We start from the raw sequence: 24,299 nt of genomic DNA, 5'->3' as shown, positions 1-24,299 counted from the left end.
GCCGGGGCGTTGTCCTGGTGCAACATCCAATCGGCTGCGATCTCTTGTCGGACCCGATTGACCCTTCGTTTTATAATATTTTCAATGAAAATGGATAGAAGATAAACATTGCGGTTATTAGCCGCCTAATTTTTATAAAACCATTTTTTATTATTATACAAAAACATATCAACAGGTTAACATAACATAACATCATAACATACAAATTCTTGTTTTATTATTGAAAATTAAAAAAAAAATCAGTGTTGGTTGTTTTTCATTCACAATAGATTAAAATTGGGCATTTATAACAATGTTGCCCACGAGAACGTCGCTAATGCACTAAAATTGTGAGGATTAAATGGGAGTTAGCAACGAAGTTCTCTTCACTACCTCCTGAATTAATCAGGACTAACGCTGCTGTCTATCAATGCTATAAGCGAACATTTTTACTTACCACAATTTGTCGTAGTGAGAATTTTGAACAAATTCACTCTAGTCAACTATAATACATATCTACATACTTGTATATCAGTAAATATATAAGGTTGAGTGAGTTTTTCTGAACATATTTTAGTTAAATGTGAAAAATAGTTAATTTCGGTCCAGATGTCCCTATAAATCTCTTTTATCAAATGTAAAGATTTTCGTTCTTTAAGCTGACTTTATATGCTTATATTATTTAATGAAATTGAGGGAATATCTTTAGAACATTACAATTTAAGCAAAAAACTTGCAAATTTCGAACTGTCTCTTTCACTTCAATCCATCATCTTGTACTAACAGCTTGTTCAATATATGTTTTTCAGGTGCTTTTCTAATACCGTTTATGGTGATGTTGATACTGGAAGGTGTGCCGTTGTTTCTAATAGAACTGGGTATTGGACAACGTATGAGACTTGGCGCACTTGGTGTTTGGAACACTATACACCCTTGGCTGGGTGGTATTGGAATATCATCCTGTATCGTAACCCTGTTTGTAGCCTTATATTATAATGTTATAATAACCTGGGTATTCTTCTATTTATTCAACAGTTTTCGAGTGAGTTAATGATTAATATAAAAGTCACAAATTAAATTACACGTGAATTCATTTCTTCCTTTTATAGTATCCTTTACCCTGGGCTTCCTGTCCTACAAATGGCACGGTTGAAGTAGAGGAATGTGCCCGTTCATCAGAAACGGCGTACTTTTGGTATAGAACAACATTAGATGCCGCACCATCGATGGATGAACCAGGCGGCTTAAAGTGGTGGATTGTCCTCTGTTTGTTCCTATCTTGGACAATTGTATTTTTTATTGTAATGAAAGGCATTCAAAGTTCCGGCAAGGTTGTGTACTTCACATCGCTTTTCCCGTATATTGTGTTGACAATTTTTTTTATACGAGGAATTACATTAAGAGGTGCCAGTGCTGGTCTTATACACATGTATACACCGAAAGTGGAGAAACTGGCCGATCCGACAGTATGGTTGGATGCAGCGACACAAGTTTTCTACTCTTTTGGTCTAGCTTTTGGATCGCTTATAGCATTTGGAAGTTACAATCCGCCCAAAAATAATTGTGTACGTGATGTCCTTTTAGTATCGGTGTGCAATGCTATCACCGCCATATACGCAAGCGTCGTAATATTTGCCATTCTCGGATTCAAGGCAACGGTCAATGTGGATCGTTGTATCGAACTGTAAGTGTCACCAGAAAACGTTGGTTCCATCTGGTTTTTGCAATTCAATTTCTTAATACAAGCGTATTCGCAGTTCACAACCATTTCGAGCTAGTCATAATTATTTGTTGTAGCTGCACATCCATTATAGAAATAATAGGCATACGGAGAATGGAAGGGTGTGTTGTGAATAAATCATATCAATAGAGCTTTGATTCTTCAATTAAAAGACAAAGCAGTGTATAATTGAAGCAATTGAAATTCACCAATTGTTTATTTCCAAAGAGTGCACATTAGGGTCGTACATAGAGACGAGCGTGTATGCTATTCCAATATCAATTTTAGTATTTTGCAATGTTTTCTCAACTTTAAACTTCGATAGGAAACTTTTTTTTGTTTAATTCTATGTACTAGTTCTTACAAGATTCGTTCGAGTTAGTATATTTACATTCAAATAAAATGGAAACATATGTTATTTGATTTTATTACAAATATACACATTTATGTTTCCACCTGTAATGGTTTTGTAATAGCATTTATATAATATATAAATCTATATAAGTGTTTGTGTGTCCATTATTTTCCAAGTTTATTTATTTTGTGCAAACTTCCGCTGAAGTTTCAGATTTTGCTTCTTCCCGTAAAGAAGTTAACATAGGATTTTTGTTTCTTTGCAATACATTTTTGAGCAAGGAAAATAAACTTACAACTTTGAAGAATAGATATTATAATATAAAAATTCTCACTTTACGTCAAAAAATATTCTTTTAAAGTTATACGCAATTAAAATTATACAGGCGCTTGTAAAAATATGTAATTAGCTTGTGAAATAGCACCAAAATATACAACAACACTTAGTTGAAACTGCAAAAGTAAAGAAATATTCAACCCTACAAAATAAGATATTCTTGAACATAAATAGAATCTTGTTGGCGACATTGAAATTACACCTTTGATTTTTCCAACCCATATGCATATTGGAAGGCACTTTGATTATGAAAGCATTCTACATATATGTATGTATATTATGATGAGTGGTCAAATCCAAAAATATATGGCACAAGTTACTATGCTTACACACAATTCAGTGAACTTATAATATGGGTTCAATAATCTTAACGCGTTGAGTTTTGATTTGATATCTTACATATTGGCATTGAAATGTTATTTCCGTATTCATATGTATGTACATACATATGTACATTGCTTATGCGTTTATGTGCCTACTACAAAGCTGCTATAATCAGCAAAGCATAGGACTGGATTGTCACAACTAAAATTTGCTGTGGATGTCGTATAATTTTTGAGTAATACTTCTCCGAAGCTCGCGTTCGTTTGAATTATTTATTAGAACATGGAGAAAGGAACATAAAATAGAAGGAAACCAAGGATCTTTCCTCAAAAAAATCAAATTTTGCACTTCTTATACTCTTATCGTATAATGGTAATATAATAATTGTTCACCTAACGATTGGCTGTATCACTTAGAACTAATCGAGTTAGATATTGCGTTATATACATACATATGTATATATCATAAAAATTATCAGGATGACAAGACGAGTTGAAATCCGCTGCACTGTCTGTCGGTCCGTCCGTGCAAACCGTAACTTCAGGAAAAATTTAAATATCTTGATGAAACTTGGTACATACATATCGATCGGACCACTGACGCGCCTACAAAACGCTATTATGTAATCTCCTGCAACATGTTGCTACAGAATATAATAGTTTTGTTTACTTAACGGCTATATGTATCACCTAAAACTAATCGAATTAGATATAGTGTTATGTATGTATAAATGATCAGTATGATGAGACGAGTTGAAATCCGACTGTCCGTTCGTGACTGTAGATCTTGAGTAACTCTTTTCTTCTTCTTTATTGGCGTAGACACCGCTTACGCGATTATAGCCGAGTTAACAACAGCGCACCAGTAGTTTCTTCTTTTCGCCATGTGGCGCCAATTGGATATTCCAAGCGAAGTCAGGTCTTTCTCCATTTGGTCTTTCCAACGGAGTGGAGGTCTTCCTCTTCCTCTGCTTCCCTCGGCGGGTACTGCGTCGAATACTTTCAGAGCTGGAGCGTTTTCGTTCATTTGGACAACATGACCTAGCCAGCGTTGCCGCTGTCTTTTAATTCGCTGAACCATGTCAACGACGCCGTTAATCTCGTATGGCCCACCATTCAATCGACTGCGATACTCGCCGTTGCCAATGCGCAAAGGACCATAAACCTTTCTCTTGAAAACTCGCAACGTCGACTCATCAGTTGTTGTCATCGTCCATGCCTCTGCACTATATAACAGGACGGGAATAATGAGTGACTTATAGAGTTTGGTTTTTGTTCGACGAGAGAAGACTTTACTTCTCAATTGCCTACTCAGTCCGAAGTAGCACCTGTTGGTAAAAGTTATTCTGCGCTGGACTTCCAGGCTGACATTTTTGAAGGTGTTTATACTGGTTCCAAGATAGACGAAAATATCTACGACTACTAAGTTATGACTGTCAACAGTGACGTGAGAGCCAAGCCGCGAGTGCGACGACTGTTTGGTTGATGACAGAAGATATTTCGTCTTGCCTTCGTTCATCGAAAGAGGGGTCTCTCATTCGAAGCTGGTTGTTTCTTTTCATTGGGTGCGTTTTTTACTTGGCGGGTCCCAAGCCCAGCGCAAAACCCTGCGGAGGAGATGTTTCGCCTTCTCACTTTAGCTTGCCTTCAAACGGATGTTCTTAGGCTACCCAGAGGATATTTGGTGTAAGACCGGAAGTCGTGAGCTGCTTGAGCCATATGTAAAAGAATCGTTTCTGGCCACTCCCAAATGAATGGCGATCAGAGAACTTTCCTCACTTGCGTGAATTTCTACACATGACTCCATTCTCCACTTTAGATATTGTAAAAAACCTTGATACATACAAAGGTTCATTGACAAAAGTAAGAACGAGTTTTTAGATGGGAGTAACCAGACCACTTGCCCAAAACACGCCATTAAATAAAAACCAATAAAATGACATCACTAAGTACTAAATTTAAATATAGAACTGTAAATTTACACAGAGGATCACAGTAGCAATAGGTAGAGTATAGGCTAAGCATCTTTAAAAAGTGGGCATGGCTCTGCCTAATAGGTTCAATCAACATGCCTCTCAAACTGTTCAAGCCAAAATAATATATTTCGCTCAAGATAAATCCTATAACAATCCCTACCGACGGTGTGAAAATAAATGAAATCGGATTACAACCCTGCTCACTTTCATACTGTTAAAACTACTAAAAGCACGATTTATTAATAACCTAAAACTCCAGAGGCATTAAATTTACCACCGAGATGGTATTAGACAAGTTTATAAGGGCCTAGTTCAAAAGGTGAAATCACATTTCTCGTGACCGGCTTGACCGATTTCAACAAAATTCGGTACATGACATTATTTTAACATTTCAATCACACAGTGTGTAAATGGAGGATATCGGACTATAACCACGCCTACTTCCATATATAGCACAATTTTAAATTGCTTTCGATTCTTTCACTTTCCGGTATATAAATCTAGGAACAATGTTTTACTCATGACAGTGCATATTTGTGCCCAAAATTGGGCGAAAACTTGACCGCATATTTACCGAATTTTGTTTTCAAGGTTTTTAAATACCCGGTTGACATTACTCTATTTGATTGGTGATTGTATGTAAGGAATCCTTGGCCTTTAAATTGCACATGGTATTGGCAAAAAATATAATATATAAAATTGGGTCTATACTTTCTACTATATATCTAACATAAAGTCTTCAAACTTAAAATTAACTGAATAACATTGGATATACTATAGTTTAATGCCAAAAGTATGTGAAGTTTGTCGTCTTTCCTGCTAATGCAAATTAGCGCTGTCGTCTTCAAGGCAATATGAGTTATATATATATAAAATCATTGATTGCTTGACATTTTGCATCGTAAGGGATTTGACTGGCTTTGGTTCGGGCAAGTTGCAAGAGTAAAATGTTCGGTTACGTTCAAAGTTAGTTCTTCATTACTTGTTGCATTACATTAAATTTTACCGATGACTGTCGACGTTGGTCCTATTACTACTGCTAGATATTTGAGAATCCCGCCTTAGTATTGAATTTATTTATTTCCTAGTACAAACACGGCGAACTACACAAGTATGTATTATCATTCTGTATTAACTAATGAGTACGTTTGATGACGACTATTTTGCCAAAGTTCGAAAAAAATCAGAGCTAGTATAGCTCGACTGATATCTGCAAAAAAAGTATAATAACTTCAAGTCGAAGATTAACAATTAATTTTTAAAAACCTTTTTCGCATAAGTTCATAGATGAGTAAACATATATGTATAAGGATAAAAGAAACGTTCATCACTCTAATATTATAAAATTGATTGTGAAAATAATGGAAAGTATGTGCTCGTACTGCTAATTCGACTATCGCTCTAATCTTTTGCGTTCTAAATTTCGCTATAACCAATAGAGGCCACCAATTGTAGGCTTCTACTACTTCTTTATAAAATTACCCAAAAAGTTAATATAACAAAAGATAAATATATTTTAAAGTTAAACATTTCATGACGACGGATCAACCATGAGGAAAATTTTTCATTTTTTACAGCGTAAATAGATCGTTATTGTATAAAATACATTTGGCGCATTGAAAGGCGTAAACCACGGATGCACCTGTTTAACCGCTATAAAAACTAAACTATTCTTTCTATGAGAATAGGTTTTTTGCCATTGTGGTGTCAGTAGACGATGAGGAGTACAAAAATATCTCTCGATTATTAAACGATAACATATATGATTTTTTTTATTGAAACGTAATAAATGATGGTTTTACATTTCATTGAAATCACAATTAGTGATAAATGTAAACTAAGAAACAATATTTTTCTCAATTTATGAAGTAAAACAATAAAAGCTGTAATATGAAGCATTTCTGTTTTTAACTAAATATAATGATATTTCTTATTTTCTTGGATTCTTAATAAATCATGAAACGTTGTTCTTTTCAGTCTGCGCCTGCTTTTTCTAGTCTCTCCTAGTTGCCGGTCTTTGGTGTTAACATGATTTTGGAACCCTTTTGCATATTTCGATGCTGTTTCGCGAATGACTTCCCGAATCATATTTAAATGAAGATCACGATGCAGATCCGAATTGCGGATGTACCACGGGGCATTTACCATCTTTCGCAGAACTTTGTCTTGGAATCTTTGCACCGCTTTGATGCACCGCAACCCCATAGTTGAATTCTATATGTCCAAACAGGTTTCAAAGTTTGATTGTGGACTAGGATTTTATTTGACGTTGTTAAAGGTGATTTCTTGCCGATCAACCAGTTTATTTTCTGGTATTTTAGTTTAAATTCTTAAACTATTTTTTTGTATGTGTTCCTTCCAAGTCAACTTTGCGTCCAACGTCATACCAAGACATATCACCGAGATGGAGTAAGGGATTACTTCATTTCCAATATGTAAGGGGATGTTCGTAACACTTATGTTAGTGAAGTTTATATGGATAGACTTCAACTCGTTTAAAGTAATGTACCGTGTCCATTCTACAATTTGACTTAGTGAAGATTGCATTCAGTGCAATGACTCAACTTCATTTTTGCCGGTCGTAATGATGCAGGTATCATCTGCAAAAGTGGCAATAGTGCAATTTGGTGGCGTAGGCATGTCGTTAGTAAACCAAATGTATAAGAGTGGTCCCAGGACACTTCCTTGAGGTACACCTGTTTTTATCGGCTGTACTGTATGATTGTATATGATTGTCCCATCTTGATTCTGAAGTAGCGGTTGCTCAGGTAAGGGTCAACTAGATCGGTTAAATACCGTGGAAAGTGAAGTCTTAATTTATGAAGCCATGGTGCCATACTCTATCGAACGCCTGGGATACTTCAAGAAAAACAGCTGTGCAACTGTGCTTTTTTTCCATCGCATCTTCGATTATGCTCGTTATTCGATGATCTTGATCAATTGTGGAATGTTGAGATCTAAATCCAAATTGATGAATTGGTATAAGTCCCTTTTCTGCAATTATGTTCTGAAATCTTCTTATGATTACAGCTTCAAGTAGTTTGGACAAAATAGGTGAGATTGAACGATATGACGAGGCTTGATGTGTGCTTTTGCCAGGTTTTTGTACCATAATGATTTCAGATACTTTCCATGACAATGGGACATATCTGAAATTAAGGCAAGCGTTTATTATCATCGTAAGCTTTGCTATTGGTTTTCCCAAGCCGAAGCCGGGAGCCTTTTTTGGTTTAAGGGGTTACATACGTCCAGCAGCACCAAAAATGCGCCAAAAGAAAAACTGTTTTCAGAAAGGATAACAATAGAAATAAATATAAAGAAATTGTATACAATGTTTATTGGTACTTAAAGTTTATAAAAAAATTTATTTTAATTTCACGTGACCCAAAGTACAATGAAAAAAGTTGCTCCACGGTCTGCATCATTTATCCTTGAAATGTTGATGGATTTGTAAAAATAAAAAAAAAATTCTTGTTAAATGAAGTTGTAGTTATAGTCTGTCGAGCCGAGTTTTTTAATTTCGAAAAATTTTCCAATTTACGGAATTTAGAAAACAAGTATGCGTTTTACGTCATAAATGTCACAATTTAATTATGTTTCTAAAATTTTTAATAAAAATATCGAAAATCCGGCTCGACAGACTTTCTCTATACATTATTCATCATACTTCATCTATTACATTATCGAATAAAAAAAATCGCATCAAAAAATTTTAAAAACTTTATGAGTTATCATGCAGACCGTGCCGGGAAAAGTAGTTTCGAGAAAAACTTTAAAGACGGCGCACTTAGCCTAGCTAGCCTCGAGCGCACATGTTCTCAAGGCTGTATCTCCGAGACTATTTCTCGGATCAACTTCAAAATTTAGGGCAGTATTCTAGAGGTGTTGTAGAATTTAATAAAGCAATAAAAAAAAATCGATTTTTTGAAACCCGTAAACCAATGTAACCCCTTAAATCTACTTTTAATAATATTTTCTACTTCTTTATTTGTTGCTGGTTGGATTTCACCCACGTATTGCGATTCTTCCAATACTTCATATATAGAATATGAAAAATAAAATAAAAGGTGGAAATTATGATTTTTTACTACTGTTGGAAATAAAAAGGACTAATAGTTAAGCCATAATTCCCTTTGAAATTTTGAAAATGAAACTATAATTAGTTAATTATTTTATGACACTTTTTATTATCAACAGTAATAAGGACATCTTAATCAAACATGATTTACTTCATTACAAGAATGCAACATTTGAAGAATACGAATCAGTGATGGCAAAAGTTAACGGTAGCGAGTCCATCAACTTGGAACTTGAAGAGTGTAGCCTATCAAAACAACTGGACAATGTATGTTTGCATTTACGTATGAGTTAAATAATTTTTAAAAATGTATTTTGCAGGCTGCAGAGGGCACTGGACTAGCGTTTATTGTTATTACTCAGGCTATAGTGGAGTTACCTGGTGCCCCATTCTGGGCAGTTCTGTTCTTTACAATGTTACTTTCTCTAGGCCTAGGATCTCAAATTGGCATACTGGAGGGAATGCTTTGTACACTTTTTGACATTGATATCATTAAACGGGTTAAGAAACAACATGTGACAGGGGTGGTATGTCTATTCTGCTTCATTGTCGGTTTCATCTTCTGTACAGGTGCCGGTGAATATTGGCTCAAAATGTTTGACTCATTTGCGGGCACAATTGGCTTGGTTGTGGTCGCATTGATGGAAACAATTGCAGTGGTATACGTCTATGGACACGAGAGGTGAATATTTTATAGTTTATTTGACATGCCAATAAAATTTAACACTCTCTTTTAAATGCAAATTTCCTATTACTAACGTTAGATGCTTATATTGAATGTTTGTATTAACAATTATTTTAGTTTAAAGAACTTGATTCAAAGTAATAAATTTACGGCTCAATCTCTGATTGAATATTATATTTACATACAAAACTTTTCTGATTTCAGTCTATTCAATTACAAATATTGTATATGTATATATCATGTAGATTTACAGAAGATATTTATCAGATGACTGGTTACCGACCCGGCATATACTGGCAATTAACTTGGCGTTATATTGGCCCAGTCATTATGGTGACCATTCTAGTTTCCTCAGTCGTGTTCATGGTCATCAAAAATCCAACGTATGGAGCCTGGAATGCACAACTCGTAACGAACTCATTATACGTGAATTAATTATTTTTATTTATTTCAAATAATTTTTAGGGAGCTGTTCAACAATCCAATTATCCAACATGGGTAATGGGAGTCGCATTAGCAATGATTCTTGCTGGTGTTTTGCCAATGCCCATTGTGTTTTTGATGCGAAGCTTCCAATGCCTAAAAGTGGATCTAGACATCCATCAGGGCTCAATAAGGAGAAATGAGACTACAGCATCGACAAAGGAAATGATCGATAATGACGACGATGAGGTGATTTTAAAACAACTATTCAATCCATTTACCATATATTTATTTACATCTACTTATAACTAAAGCTATTTTATATACGAAACAATTTTGCTTCAGTTTTGTATAGTTTATTGTTGTGTGTTTTTTTTTTTGTCAATCGGATATTACTGTTTCAGTTCGCCCATATTTATTGCCTTTATCACGTAATGTTTTCGTTGTGGATAACCTATTTCAAAAAGTGACTAATGTATGTTTGAACATTTTTAAAATTAGGTTATGAGTCCTGATATGCCTCCTCAGAACTTACTTGCAGCGACAAGGTTCACTATTGGAGACTTTGATGTAAGTTAATAGGTACACTCCAACCAATAAAACAGCGTTTTTACCCGATATTTAGCGAATGGTAAATTAGTAAGCCTCCCCAAATTCAATCTATGGAAAGCTATAAACTAGTATTACTATTAAAGACTGAATCTAAAATTTACTAAAAGTCATTGATTTTGTTATAAGCTTATTGGCTTTTTATGATGAGAAACAAGATTTAAGATAAAATGGTTAAGAAGTGTGATTGAAGACTATAGCAAAATATGGGAAAAGTTAATGATATACATATATTGCCTTAAAAAATTTCATCCCAAAATCCTTAAAATTTTGTTGACCTGTGTGAGACTTCTTTAAACAGAAAGCGCTTTATAACTTTTTGTTTTAAAAAATAGAATGACGGAATAAACATCCTAATTTCAAGAAAATTTTTGAATGTTCTCATTTCCATGATCTAGGCGCTAGAATCCATCATTTGTTCGGAGGCTGATATAAACTGCGGAACGGTCTGCATCTGAATAAAAACAAGGATATCAAAGACAAGGAAAGAAGTTTTCTTTATTCTTTTTATAAGTTAGCCACCCAATCAGTCTTAAACACGTTATATATCGAAAGTTAGGAAAGCTCAGCCAATGCAGCAAATCTAAAGATTTTTTTCTTATTTTATCCGATCTCCGCTTTGACTATTATGAAATATTTAATGAAACTTTTGAAATCACAAGAAAATAATAGCATTTATGCTGTTTTTACATAAATGCAGGATATTGTCAAACTGAGTTTTCTGACCAGTTGAAATAGTTTAAAAACGCTGTTTTATTAATTTATGTCTTCAGGCTACGACAACAAAACTTTTTCAAATACTTTCATAACGAAGCTTTCTTAAAAAATTTTCCACAGAATTAAACTGCACATGAACAAATGCAAATCCATTAAGAGTAACTTACCTTAGTGATAATTGAAATATAAAGTAATAATATTAAACGGAATTAACTTAAATAAAAAGGCAACTGTTACCTCCAAATAATTTGTATTAAATGAGCGTTTTACTGAACTAAGTTTATTCATCAAATATTGTAATAGGAAAAAATGAAATAAACTTAGAAAAAGGAAGACGCCCAAGTTATAAATAATAAATGCAATGATTAATATAAAATGCATATATAAAAAAATTCATCGTGCAGCAACGCGCCTCCACAAAACTAATACTCGTACCACTAACGATTGTTCATTAAAGTTATCGAAGAAGCAAAAACAAAAAAAGCAATCAACGTAAAAACAAATAAAAAATGCTGTCACCACTGTTGAGGCCTTTTAACTACGAAACGTAATCTTTTATCATAATCGAAAATCGCTCAACTTTAAGGCACCGAAAAACTGAATGTAAATCTTCAAAATACAAATATCTATTGGCACGAATAACAGCAGCTAGCAAAACGACGACACTTAAATGCTTTTATAGCCGCACTGTCATGTTTATTTTAGTGTACTAATCATAACAAACAATTTGTGTGGTCTTCATGTATGGATCTGTAAATAGCAAGTTAGATAAAAGATCGGTGGAAACGGAAATGGAATGTATGTATGTGTCCATGCTTGCACTCATTAGTTAAAATAAAAGTAGATATATGCCTTTTAATTGACATTGTTAGTTCAAGTGTATATGTCCAATACATATAATACATGGTATTTTAACCATAAAGCAAGTCTTACATGTAAAATAAACGACGAAGAGACGATAAGCTTAAAGTTCAAATATTTACTATTATGAAATCGATTTACGGCTTAACTTATAATTAATATTAAAAAAATAATAAATACCTTTGCTGAAAGGACAACAGGATCAAAATTTCTATAACCGTTTCGAATATTTTGTCAATTGCTCTGAAACTTGGAATATTCTAAATCTAACACTGGTGATTGCATCTTTACAAAATGTTGAAGAAACTCTCGTTACTAAACACCTTTGTGTGAATAAAATATTAGAAGACACTGCGTATTAAAGGTAAATTTGCAATTTATTTACTCGCATATTCATTTTTACATTGTATCGGTGTTCTGAATGCTTTGTTATTACAAATTATCCTATATAATAATTACGTTCGTGGCCACGCAAACCTTACCTCTCAAAATTGTGAAATATTTGACTACATTTTATAACGGTACTTTTTGCGGTATAGAAATTTTTTATTTAGAAATAAGTAAATGACATATTATTAATCAAAAATATTAAAAACTAAAGCAAAACACGTTCAGCTATAGATAAATCCATTGAAAGATAGTCAGCTTTGCAAAATGAGTTCAAATTGTAAGAGACTGGCATGCGATGAAAAAATTAAATTTTTTATTTCTTTAATTTATTTTCATTTACACTATATTTGAAACTAATAATTTTTATTTTATTTTATTTTTTTAATTGAACTACCTACTAAACATGTATCACTTTAAAAACAATCAAATCGGCCGCTTTTGTACTATAAGCACAGAAAAGCTATTTTGTGTTTTACTCATTAAACGTATTAAATTAAAAAACTATAATTAGAGTTAGATAATACAATAAATAAAATAAAAAAACAAAATTGAGAAAATCCCGAATGAACAAAAAAGTCCAAAAAAATGTTAAGAAGGTATAGAGGTAAGGTTTGCGTGGCCACGAGTGTATATATGTATGTATATAACCCACATGTTTACAAAAATGTGTGTCATATTGTGTTAAGGGTGCACTCTCATGTGAACGTATACATTTTACCAATTTTTATGAAAATTTTTTATGCGACAACAAAATTCAATCATTTTAATTTTTCAATATACATATTTTTATTTGTATTTTGAAATGTACAAAAAAAATTTTTTTTTCGTTTTTTACATTTTTAATATATTTTTTTTTTTTAAATCAAAGTAGTCCCCAACAAAAAAAGTAGTTCACTGGTCATGGTGATAGCGGCTGTTCATGTTGTCTGAAATAAAAAAATTGAATGGATTATTATTCAGTAGTTCTGCGGCTATCGTCCCTACCAAATATAATCAATTTTATTAAAAACAAAAAAAGGTAGAACTTCAAAAAAAAAGTCACGAAAATCTTGTTTTTTTCGTTAAAAATCGTTTAAAAAAAATATGAAAATATTCTCGAAAATAAACAATTCTGGTAGGGACGATAACTATAAATGAGTAGAAGAACATATGTAAATTAAAAAAAAAAATATGAAAATATTTTCGAAAATAAACAATTCTGGTGGGGACGATAACTATAAATGAGTAGAAGAACATATGTAAATTTTAAAGCAATGGGTTGAATACTTTTTTTTTAGGACCATGACAGTTTCAGAAAATGATGATTCGAGAAAAATGCGTTTAGAAACGTAGCAGCTGCAGACTTGTCATGGCGCCTGATAGACAGTCGCTTACGACACGTTGGCGACTATGAGCTGTAACTTATTAAATACTATGAATTTCGGTCTGAATTTTTCACAGCATGTTTTCAATAGGTTTTACTGTCAAAATATAAAAAAAACGATTTTTCGAAGTGATTACATGAGAATACCCCCTTAACATTTTCACATACTCTAAATATAATTTCTTATTATGTAAAAAAAATAACTTATTTTTGCATGGTACGAGTAGATTCAAAGATCAGTTGATTTTAATGAATTAAAATTATATAAAACTTTAAGTGGCTACTAGGTCAGTTGTAAAATGCTTAATGCATGATTGTTTTTAACACAAATGCGAATGAAAATACAGGCGCTATGGTAAAATAATTTCATATTATTGTTCTTTCTTTTTCATTTCTTTTGATTTAATTTGTAATTAGTAAGTATTACCAAAATAAATGTAAAAAGGTAATTATAAGTAACTATTACCAGATAAGCACGATCTTATCTAGATTCGCGTGGAGGAAGACAACGCCATTGAATGATTACGTCCCAAACACATTTCTACAGATTACGAAGTTACAAATACACCAAAAAAGTTGTTCTCCCGAAATCACTTTTTACAATCACACAGAATATCCGTTTTCGATTTTCATTCAATCCTACTTTCTACGAATTTTTTATTAAAAGGGAAAGGCAACATTAAAGTTATCCTGTTAAATTCAATTCAGTAAATATTTAATGTAGTACAGTGTGCTAACTTCCTTCTATTCTATTACCATTATTATATGATCCAGAGTACACGAGTTTTGTTCACCTAACGATTGTATGTACACTGAAAACTAAGCCAGATATGGCTATATATGCATATATAAATGATCTGGATGACGAGAAAAGTCATTCCGTGCCAGCTGTAACTTGAGTTCGTCATTAACCGAAAACCTATAAAGTGCCATAACCAAACACAAAATCAGACAGAATCTTCTTGGAACAGAAGATCGCAGTAACAAGAGGTACCTGTGGCCTCTAATAAGTCTAATATACACATCTCCTAAGCAACTAAAGCTACAACAACCAAATTTGCTGAGCGCAAATAACATAAGAACTCCTGCCAACAGTGTAAAAATGGATGGAATAGAAGGAAAACCCCACTCACTCCCCATATAACGTACTGTTAAAAATACTAAAAATGTCAAATTTTACCTCCGAGATGGTGAGAGAGCTTTATAGAAGCCAGTGTGAAAATTGGACGATGGGCGTGGCACCGCCCACTACTTCCCATATAACACTATTTTAATTTTCATTTGATAATTTCACATAAAGTACACAAATCAAGAATTAATTAATATTACGGGATAAAATTTTGCACTAATAATTTTTTTAAAGTATGCCACTATATGACAAAAAAATTTCCAAATCCAACCAAAACTGTATAAGCCCCTAGATACCGAATATGTGGACCTCAGTATATATAGTTGACTTCTGTGCAACAAAAATGGGTTGAATCAATACTTCCTTGAGCCCCCATATACCTAATATAAAGATAGACTAATATAAAATAGACAGAATATATTTGAGTTATCTCAATGAAAATTACAGAACGTGTTTTACCCATAACATTTAATAATCGTTTCCGTTTAAATATTCCTCGCTAGAGTCCGATAATAAACGCGTCCGATCGCTGCTAAATTCAAAGTGCTATAGGTAGAACCGCGGCCTCCGACGCTCTATTTATAGGCACGACAAAAAAATGTTATCATGGGATATCCATAAGAGATAGACATATACCATCGCGGAGTTTTCTGTAGACCTTTTCAATGGGTACAATACATAATACATTATTTAGTCAAAGATTTAGTAGTTTTAAAGACTTAAGCATACAAAGGGGAATAGGGACAGAAAAATCGACTTTCTTTTATAATACGTATGTATTGATGGATATGTATTACCAACATGGTGTGTTCGCAACCACTTCTAATCGAGTTCGCTTTCAATAAAATTCATTCACCGAAGGGTCAGACTTATGGTAACTTATATTTACATTTTTACTGGTTTTTAAGATAATATTTCAGATGATGATTATGAGAAACATATGTATATCCGTACATATGTACTCAGACAGAAATTTCTATAGGTATATTCATGAATTTTTATTTCAGGATGACGAAGATGATTATAGTGGTCCCTCCTTGGGGGGGCCCGTTAGAACACGAAGCGACTCTTCGGATGATGAAGATGATGACGACCGGCCTGTGACGATGCGAAACTCCAATCTTCGTTCCAAACTGGCTGTACCAATTCATCTAAAAGTGCCAACAAGTAAACGCTCATTTAAAATGGAAGTTTTCGATCTGTAATATACTTAAGTTTGGAAGTAATTAGTAATTAAGATGTTATGCTTGATTGTTTACTTTGAACTTTAAACTATAATAATTTTAATTTGTCATTAACTCTGAATCTAAATTATTAAATTGAAATAAGGATAGTTTTTTCATTACATACATAGTTAACACCATTTAAAATTAAAAAATATATACATTATTGACGCTCAAAGTAAAATCAATGTTTAAATGAATGAATATGTATGTATATACCCCTACACTCGTGGCCACGCATAACTTACCACTCAAAATTTTCTAGTATTGTGCATATTTAACATTTTATAGCGGTACTTTTTGCGATATAGAAACAATATTAAAAATTAAAAACAAAACACATTCAGCTATAGATAAATCAATTGAAAGATAGTGAGCCTTACAAAATGAGCTCGTAATGTAAGAGACTGTCCAGCGATGAAAGAATTAAATTTTTTATTATTTTAATTTATTTTCCTTTACACTACATTTGAAATTAATATTTTATTTTATTTTTTTTTAATTGAAACACGAAGTTTAGTAGGTGTATCACTTTAAAAACAATAAAATCGGCCGCTTTGTATAAGCACAGAAAAGCTCTTTGTGTTTTTCACATTAAACGTAATAAATTAAAAACTATAATTATAGTTAGATAATACTTATGATTACTAAAAACATAAAAAAAACAAAATTGAAGAAAATCCCGAACGAACGAAAAAGTCCAAAAAAAATTTAAGAAAGTACAGTAGTAAGGTTTACGTGGCCACGCGTGTAAAAGAATGACAATGAAAATATGCATGCGCACATATGTATGTCTATATGTATTTATCGAAGTCTGTGTTAAAAAATACTTAATTAAATATATACACCCTGATTCACTTGAATAGGTACATATTTCATTTTGAAGATTCCAGCATACTATGTCTCTTCATTTAGACATGGCAAACGGCTCCGTTTTAGCTTGGAGTTTTAATAAACATGTCTTAGTTGAATATGTTCACACTGTGATGCGCTATTTAGAAAGCTGGTCCGTTTAGGAAAAATTAATAAAATTCAGGTCTTTTTAGTGAATATAGGACTAGAAGATGCCATTTCTGATGTCGAAAAGGCCAAATTTGGAGCTTTTGCGGGTCAAAGCCTTTCTGCGCTAACGATTGCTTCCAAAATTAATAGAAGTGCAAATATTGTCGCTAGTTCGATGACATATAGGAAAAATATAAAAAGGCGGTATATTTTGAAAATAGTTTCCAATTCGAGTGACTTTGCAGCAAAAATAAAAGTTGTTCCAGTGCCTGTATTTCCACTGTGAGAAGAATAATAAAAAGTTTTCAGCAACTGGTACTCAAAAAACCAAAACCTATGTATGTAAATGCTTAACGGAAGGATACAAGGCTACAGTTTTGGAGCAAGTTCCATGAGTTGGAATGAATCGAAATCGGTCATCAACGGTTCCGACAGATTTATTTTTTATTTTCGTGACCTTAGAAAAGAACAACGTTTTTTAGCCGCGAAAGGGGTGTGATGATTTGTGGTTCGGTATGTTGTTATAGAAAAATTGAGCTACAGATTCATACATTGAAAATGACTGCATAATGTTTTAGCCAAACCTTGGAGATATCAACAGGACAATGCTCGATCCACACCGCAAGTGTAGTCAAATCTTGGATTACATCTGAAAATGTGAGTTTTTTGAAGAGGCGAACTTATTCTCCAAACCTGAATACAATAGAAAACGTTTGGGGGTAAATGGTCCACAAGATTTAGGATAGATAGATTTCCGACTAGAATTTTATTAATTATCCTAAATACTAAAATTATTAATTTGAAAACCTATAAAACATTTACCCTTGCTTATGATGGAAATTGAAAAGCATATTTTTTGAGTTATTCAATAAAATACCCCATATAAACAAAATTTTGAGAGGTATATTATTCATTTTCACAACATTTATTCAAAATAGATCCATCTTTAAAACCAAGTTAAGGCAGAGCTTCTGCGATGTTTAAATCAAGAGAGAAAGGCTCGTATTTTAAAAATAAAATATGCAATTATTCAAGTGGATCGGAATGTATGTACATAAATACAAAATATCATAGTGATTTATTTACTAGAAAAAGTAAATAATAGCGGATTTCGGTGCGCCAAGGATTGAACTTGCGGTACAACCTTGCACTAACATGCCTTCTGACGCATGTGCAATTACTCCTTTGGCGGGGAGAACTTTATTCCGCTTTAAAAAAGTATTATTTGTTATTTGTAAATACCTTTATGTTACTAATTATTTACCCATGTATACAAGCTTGTGCATTGTTAAATATGTACAAGTGTACGATTTCTGGTTAGACGAATTTTATAACAAGGCTGAAAGCAGTGAGCAAAGATAGCGACCAATGAAATTGTGAATTGCAAACAGATATTCAGCACTATTCCCGTTTCCTAGTTATTGTCGATGTTATCGTCGTTTCATTCCTAATTTTCGTAATTTTTAAGTAAATCGTAACGTCAAAGAAAAGTTATAGAAATTTTAAATTGAAATTAAGAGTATGACAATGCCCAACATCGACGCTATATTTAAAGTTGTTGTTTGTTGTTTTGCAGGAAATATTTCAACTATTTTGTGAATTTAATACCCGGTTTCACAGTCCATACTTAAGTTGTGCTTAAGATAAAACAGGAAAATAGTGTTTTACAGTTCATACTTACAGTAAGTACTTAAGTACTGAAAATGGGAGTTAAGTACCAGCTGATGTTTGTCTTCTTTCTTAGCCTTCGAGCAAGTGTCCGTCCGCTTGCATTCGATGACAGCTTTATACTTTACCACTAGTTCCAATAGGTGCTCCGATTCGCTAGCGTTGAAATTCGGGGTTCTTTCGTTGTTTTCATCCATTTTCGATATAACTTTCCTCTCAAATTTATGTATTGTCTCTTATAATTTAAATATTTCAAACGTATTTTTATGGATGAGATTTGTAAAACATATGTGGCCCATAACGTTGCCATATATCATAATAAAATTTTATAAACATTAAGCATTGTCTGTGACACGCAAACGACTACTCAGTCTGCAACAATGCTTAGCTAGGATTTTATTTGGGCACAACTTAAGTATGGACTGTGAAACCGGGCATAAGTATAATAAGGCTTCTGTTGCTTTAGTTTCAGATTTATTTTCATTTTTATTTTGAATTTTAAGTGCCCTTCTGCCTTAAGTATATACATACATACATTCATAAATGTTGAACACCTTCAGAGACATAAAAATGTATTTTAGCACATTTTATTTACTTTATATCAATCATCTACGTCGAGACATAGAGGTGCAAATGTATTAAATTTTTTCGAAATATCCCTTTAAACAATATCGAAATAGAATGATTTCATGTCGTTACAATGTTCGCTTCAATATGAATTTATTTTCGATAACGCCGATAGGAATGCCAAAAAGCATTCTTATTTTGTTTTGAAGCCACAACGACAACGGGAGCAGGGCCAATTTTAATCCGAAAATTGTAGTGAGTTTTAACTTTTTGGTTTTCGTAATGAATAGTTGTTAGGTACTATAATTTGAGTACCCAAAAAACAAGAATCATACAAAACAGTATAATACGTATAATATGTATACGAACTGGTGTGGAATTTTATTCAACGCAATCTTAATTAAATCGTTTTTGTGGCATTTTCTCTAAATTTTTCCATATATTATATAGTAACCATTATATTAAATTCACAAAACTTTAAATTGTAATAACGAGAAATTTTAATTCACTAAAGTAGTTAGTAGCCGAACGAAAGGCAGGGGAAAATTCTCAAGACAACCGGTTCTATGTTATTTCACTGTTATTTCGGGGAACTAACCCTGTTTCGATCGGCGTGTTTTTGGTTATGATTGCCATCAATAAAGTAATTCCTAGCAGCAGTGTTGCTTCGCATCCTTCTGATCCGTACTGGCATTGAGTCTAATCAAAGCCCGGAAGAATTTTGCAGCTGTGTTTGCGCTAGAAGGCTTAAAACTATACCTCGGTTAGGTGTAATATATGCAATGGATGGAACTATTTTAAAACCTGCTCAGCCCTTAAGAAACTCAGAGAGTGGACCACAAGTTACATGACCCCTTGCTGTCAACTTTCTCACTCCCAGGATCATCCACAGGCATTCACGACAAATCAACTGTGACAGACTCCAGAGTAAGATCGAGGAGATAGTTGCATTCATGAGCTAGGAACGAGTGATAGCTGCGTTCTAAATAGCCAAATGAAATAGCCGCTCAGATCTTCTGAGTTTTTCAGGTTTCAACGTTATATGTAAGGTTTGCGAGCGAGATAATGGTGTACGCCTAGCCATCATAATGCACAACATCGTAGCATCTATGGCGACATTAACCTCAGGGATACTACCCTTGAATGTCAGGGTATAGCTGTCCGGTCAGGCGATGATATCAAGCCCAAAATATTTAATATATACGTACATCATCCTGGATATCACCCGAATAGAATTATGGCCACGTTGCTAGTGGTGGTCTGGTAAATAGCATAACTTGACGACCTTTAGACTACTGCCAAGGCCTTGTCTAATCCGAGAACCCAAAGAAGTACTCGAACTATTTTAGATATGGTTAATGATATTCTCATTGAATTTAAATTCTAAATGAGAAAATATTACACATTCATATACATACTTAGCATTATATATGTTATATATACGAAAAGAAATAAAATGCGGCTAACAAATATTTGCATACTATTATTCATGGTTACAAGTTTACTAAAAGTCTATTTTCCTAACGTTTTATGAACGTCTGTCGGAATTTATGAGAAGCTATTCTCGTGGCTGTTAAAAACTTTGAGATTCTTCGAAAATATTCGGGGGTCGCAGAATAGTGGTGTATCTAAAATATCAAATCTTGTAAACTAATTTACAGCTATTATTATTAACTAATTTTTACTACATATACATAATACATATACAGATAATTTTCAAATTTAAAAAAGAACAATTTATATTCCGATACCTCTACCGTACCGTATACCTCTTAAGATTAACTATTATTTTATTAGATTTTAATTAGTACGTGCTACGTCTTTCTACATGAGAATATGACATTAAATACATATATATTTCTTTTGTAGCCCTGGATATCTTAGCAATTTTTGATGGCTTCAATTACCCAGATTACGAACTTATTTATATATATATTTATTGTTATTGGGTTTTTATGATATTTTCATTTCTTATATTTTGTTTTGGATACATTTTTTGAATAATTTAGGAAGTTATTGAGAGCACAAATATATTCTAAATCGATCTTTCATATATCTCTGGCAACAACCACTGTAAACCAGTGTAATTCATAATAATAATAATAATTACTTTGCTCTCTGGTGTTTTTTAATATTCAAAAAAGCCTACTTAAAGAACTTATTTTATCAATTTCAAAATTTCACATTTTATACACCATAAAGATATTGCAAAAAGAGTATTTAACAACCCGAAGAAACTTTATAACTAGTATTAGTTTTATGCTAGGTTAGAGAATAAGTGCTGAAGGTTCGGGTTTCTGATTGTCATAAAACGCTGCTGTGAAAACAAAAAAGAAGTAATACCCTATTATGCGAACGCGACAAAAGAGATATAAACATTTCCAACCATAGACAACACCTTTAACAGATATTTGCTAGATATTTACACAAGATACATAACACAAGGACTCAATAAATACATGAAAGCGTTAGATTTCGAAAGCCAGTCTTAAAGTAATTGAATTTATTATTTTTAGTGTTACAAATGCGCACTGTGTTATTATATATACTATATATGGTGTATACATATGCGAAAGTAAATAAAATGTGTAGGTTTGTAGAGATGTTCGAGGATTGTTGAAAAACCTGGCTTTAAACTGGCTATACGAGTGTGTATGATGGTTTTACGAATTTTAGTTTGTTTCAGTCAGATTTGCTCGAAAGGATGAGCACAGTTGAGAAAGTGTGTTAGGAGTGTACGGGTTATTAATGGCACTCACTAGCGAGTTCACAAAAAACTTATTATAGACTTTTTGATCATCTTAAATAGGTCCTCGTACCTTGAAATTGTACTGGTACCATGGAAGGTACCGTAAAGTTAAGGAAATGTTCTGTAATGATACAAAATTATTACTTGTATAACATTGTTAATGAAGCAAAAAATACGAACATTGAATTTTTTCAGCACACATCACCACATTAAAATTAGAAATAAAAGCTTAGTTTATTAGGATGTCAGTTAATTACGACATAAATGTGTGATATATTAAATTATATTCGCTAAAAAATAGGATGTAAATATTTCAAACGAATACAGTAATTAACGCAACGCTTAAGCGATACAAATACAAAACTAGAATTAGCTAACATAAAATGCTTGTGTTAAGCCTATTGAAGAATGTTAATCTCCTATTTACATATATTTGCTGTAAATATTTTTATGTGGCAATACAAACGTTTTGGTTTAACTTTTGTTTAGCCAATACTAACCCACTAAGTTATAAAATGTCAACAATCAACAAAGCTTCATGAATGGTATTGTTAAATATTGTCAACTATGCTGTTTTTATTTTTGCATTCAGTAGAAACAATACACACTTATATAAAACACTGAGAATTAATACATATGCATAGTATTTATTTTATTACATACAATTGCACTATCATGAGTTATGCAGAGCTATGAAGCAATGGCCTATAGTTTAAGTTTTTTTAAGTAAGATTGAGGATCATTTAGATAGAAATGTAAGTTGGAGGAGCATTGAAATAAGGTTTTTAATTTTTTTTCTCTTGGAATTTTTATTATAATTAAACTTTATGAGATTGTGTCGTGAGAAGATAAGCAAAAATTTGTCATAATTGTTTTCACTCGTAATGTCAAAATCATGTGTTTGCTTTCTTTTAATGATTCAACAACACTACTGGTGATCAAATTGAAATGTGAATTTTTAATTTATATTTCGCATGTTTTTCGAATCGGTAAATTTTTTTTTCTGTAAGTTGGTAGTACTGTAGGGGCATCTATTCTAAATTTCACGTAAAATTATTCATTAGTATTTGACATACGCATCGTTTTGTGAGGCTCTAAAAGTGAATTCTTCGATTTTACTATGTCTGAATTTATTGAACAAAGAAGTGCGATAATGCATCATCTCAGACTGCATTGGTTATTCGTGATCATTTCGCCACAATTTCAACTGATATCGTGCCGCAACCACCGCATTTGACTTCTGGCTATTCAGCAAATTCACATGACCACTCCAAGGACATTGTTTTAACCGAATTGAGGATATAAAAGCTGAATCGAAGAAGCCACTGATGGTCATCAAGACGGAGGATTTTTATGCTATGATGACTGGAAAATTCGTTGACATAAGTGTATTGCAGCGGGAGGAGATTACTCTGAAGGAGATGAAATGGACAAAATTCACCTTTCAATTAGATCACAGTAGTATAAAACTTTCCCGCAATTGTGATTTTTGAGAGATCAAAACACATAAAAGTTTATTTGTCATTGAGGATTAAAACTAGAAGCACACTCTCTAGTAATACAACCTTATATAATTGAGTCATGGTTCTTTCTAAAGGACGTTATATGAGTATAAAAGCTGTGCCACGAAAATTAGGTTTTCATTTTGAGTTATGTTATTTTCTTACACTTAGCCTTCGAAATAAAATGCTATACACTTGCTAATAACTCAATGAGGTTTCTTTAATGCCTTACCGAAGGTGCGGGAAATTAAAGACCTTTCATTGAGTGAGAAATTTTTATGCTCTTGCAAACAGTTGCTACAGAGTACTTTAGCTTTGTTCACCTAACTGTTGTACATGTCACTTAGAACTAAGCGAGATAGATATCGGGTTATGTATATATATATAAATGATTAGGGTGACGAAGAGTTGAAATCCGGTTAATTGTCTGTCTGTCTGTCCGTCCGTCCGTCAAGCTGCAACTTGAGTAAAAATTGAGATATCTTGATGAAACTTGGTAGGTGGGTTTCTTAGTATAAAAAAATTCGAGTTCGTAGATGGGCATAATCGGACAACTGCCACGCCCACAAATCGTTCTTAACCGAAAACATATAAAGTGCCATAACTAAGGACTAAATTAAGCTATGAAGCTCTAATTTGGCACA

At 32.9% G+C, this 24,299-nt stretch overlaps 1 protein-coding gene across 6 annotated transcripts in view; it reads left to right on the top strand.

Annotated features, from left to right (window-relative positions):
* LOC126754515 (sodium-dependent neutral amino acid transporter B(0)AT3) overlaps positions 1–22,788 on the top strand; it is a 66,369-nt gene extending 43,581 nt beyond the window's left edge. For 4 of the 6 annotated variants that reach the window (XM_050466562.1, XM_050466560.1, XM_050466563.1 and 1 more), the window contains exons 3-10: positions 789–1,021; positions 1,089–1,663; positions 8,887–9,034; positions 9,088–9,449; positions 9,698–9,860; positions 9,918–10,124; positions 10,377–10,445; positions 15,952–22,788. In XM_050466562.1, the coding sequence (XP_050322519.1) occupies positions 789–1,021; positions 1,089–1,663; positions 8,887–9,034; positions 9,088–9,449; positions 9,698–9,860; positions 9,918–10,124; positions 10,377–10,445; positions 15,952–16,149 (1,955 nt within the window). In that variant the 3' untranslated portion in view covers positions 16,150–22,788. Of the gene's footprint in view, positions 1–788; positions 1,022–1,088; positions 1,664–8,886; positions 9,035–9,087; positions 9,450–9,697; positions 9,861–9,917; positions 10,125–10,376; positions 10,446–11,321; positions 12,271–15,951 lie in introns of those variants that run through there. The other 2 variants (XM_050466566.1, XM_050466565.1) reach the window with 2 other exon arrangements.
* The last annotated feature ends 1,511 nt before the right edge of the window (positions 22,789–24,299 follow it).

This window comes from Bactrocera neohumeralis, chromosome 4 (assembly GCF_024586455.1).
Source record: "Bactrocera neohumeralis isolate Rockhampton chromosome 4, APGP_CSIRO_Bneo_wtdbg2-racon-allhic-juicebox.fasta_v2, whole genome shotgun sequence".
Classification (NCBI taxonomy): domain Eukaryota; kingdom Metazoa; phylum Arthropoda; class Insecta; order Diptera; family Tephritidae; genus Bactrocera; species Bactrocera neohumeralis.
The sequence above is the reverse complement of the archived record's forward strand: the minus strand, read 5'-3'. Positions and strand labels throughout refer to the sequence as shown.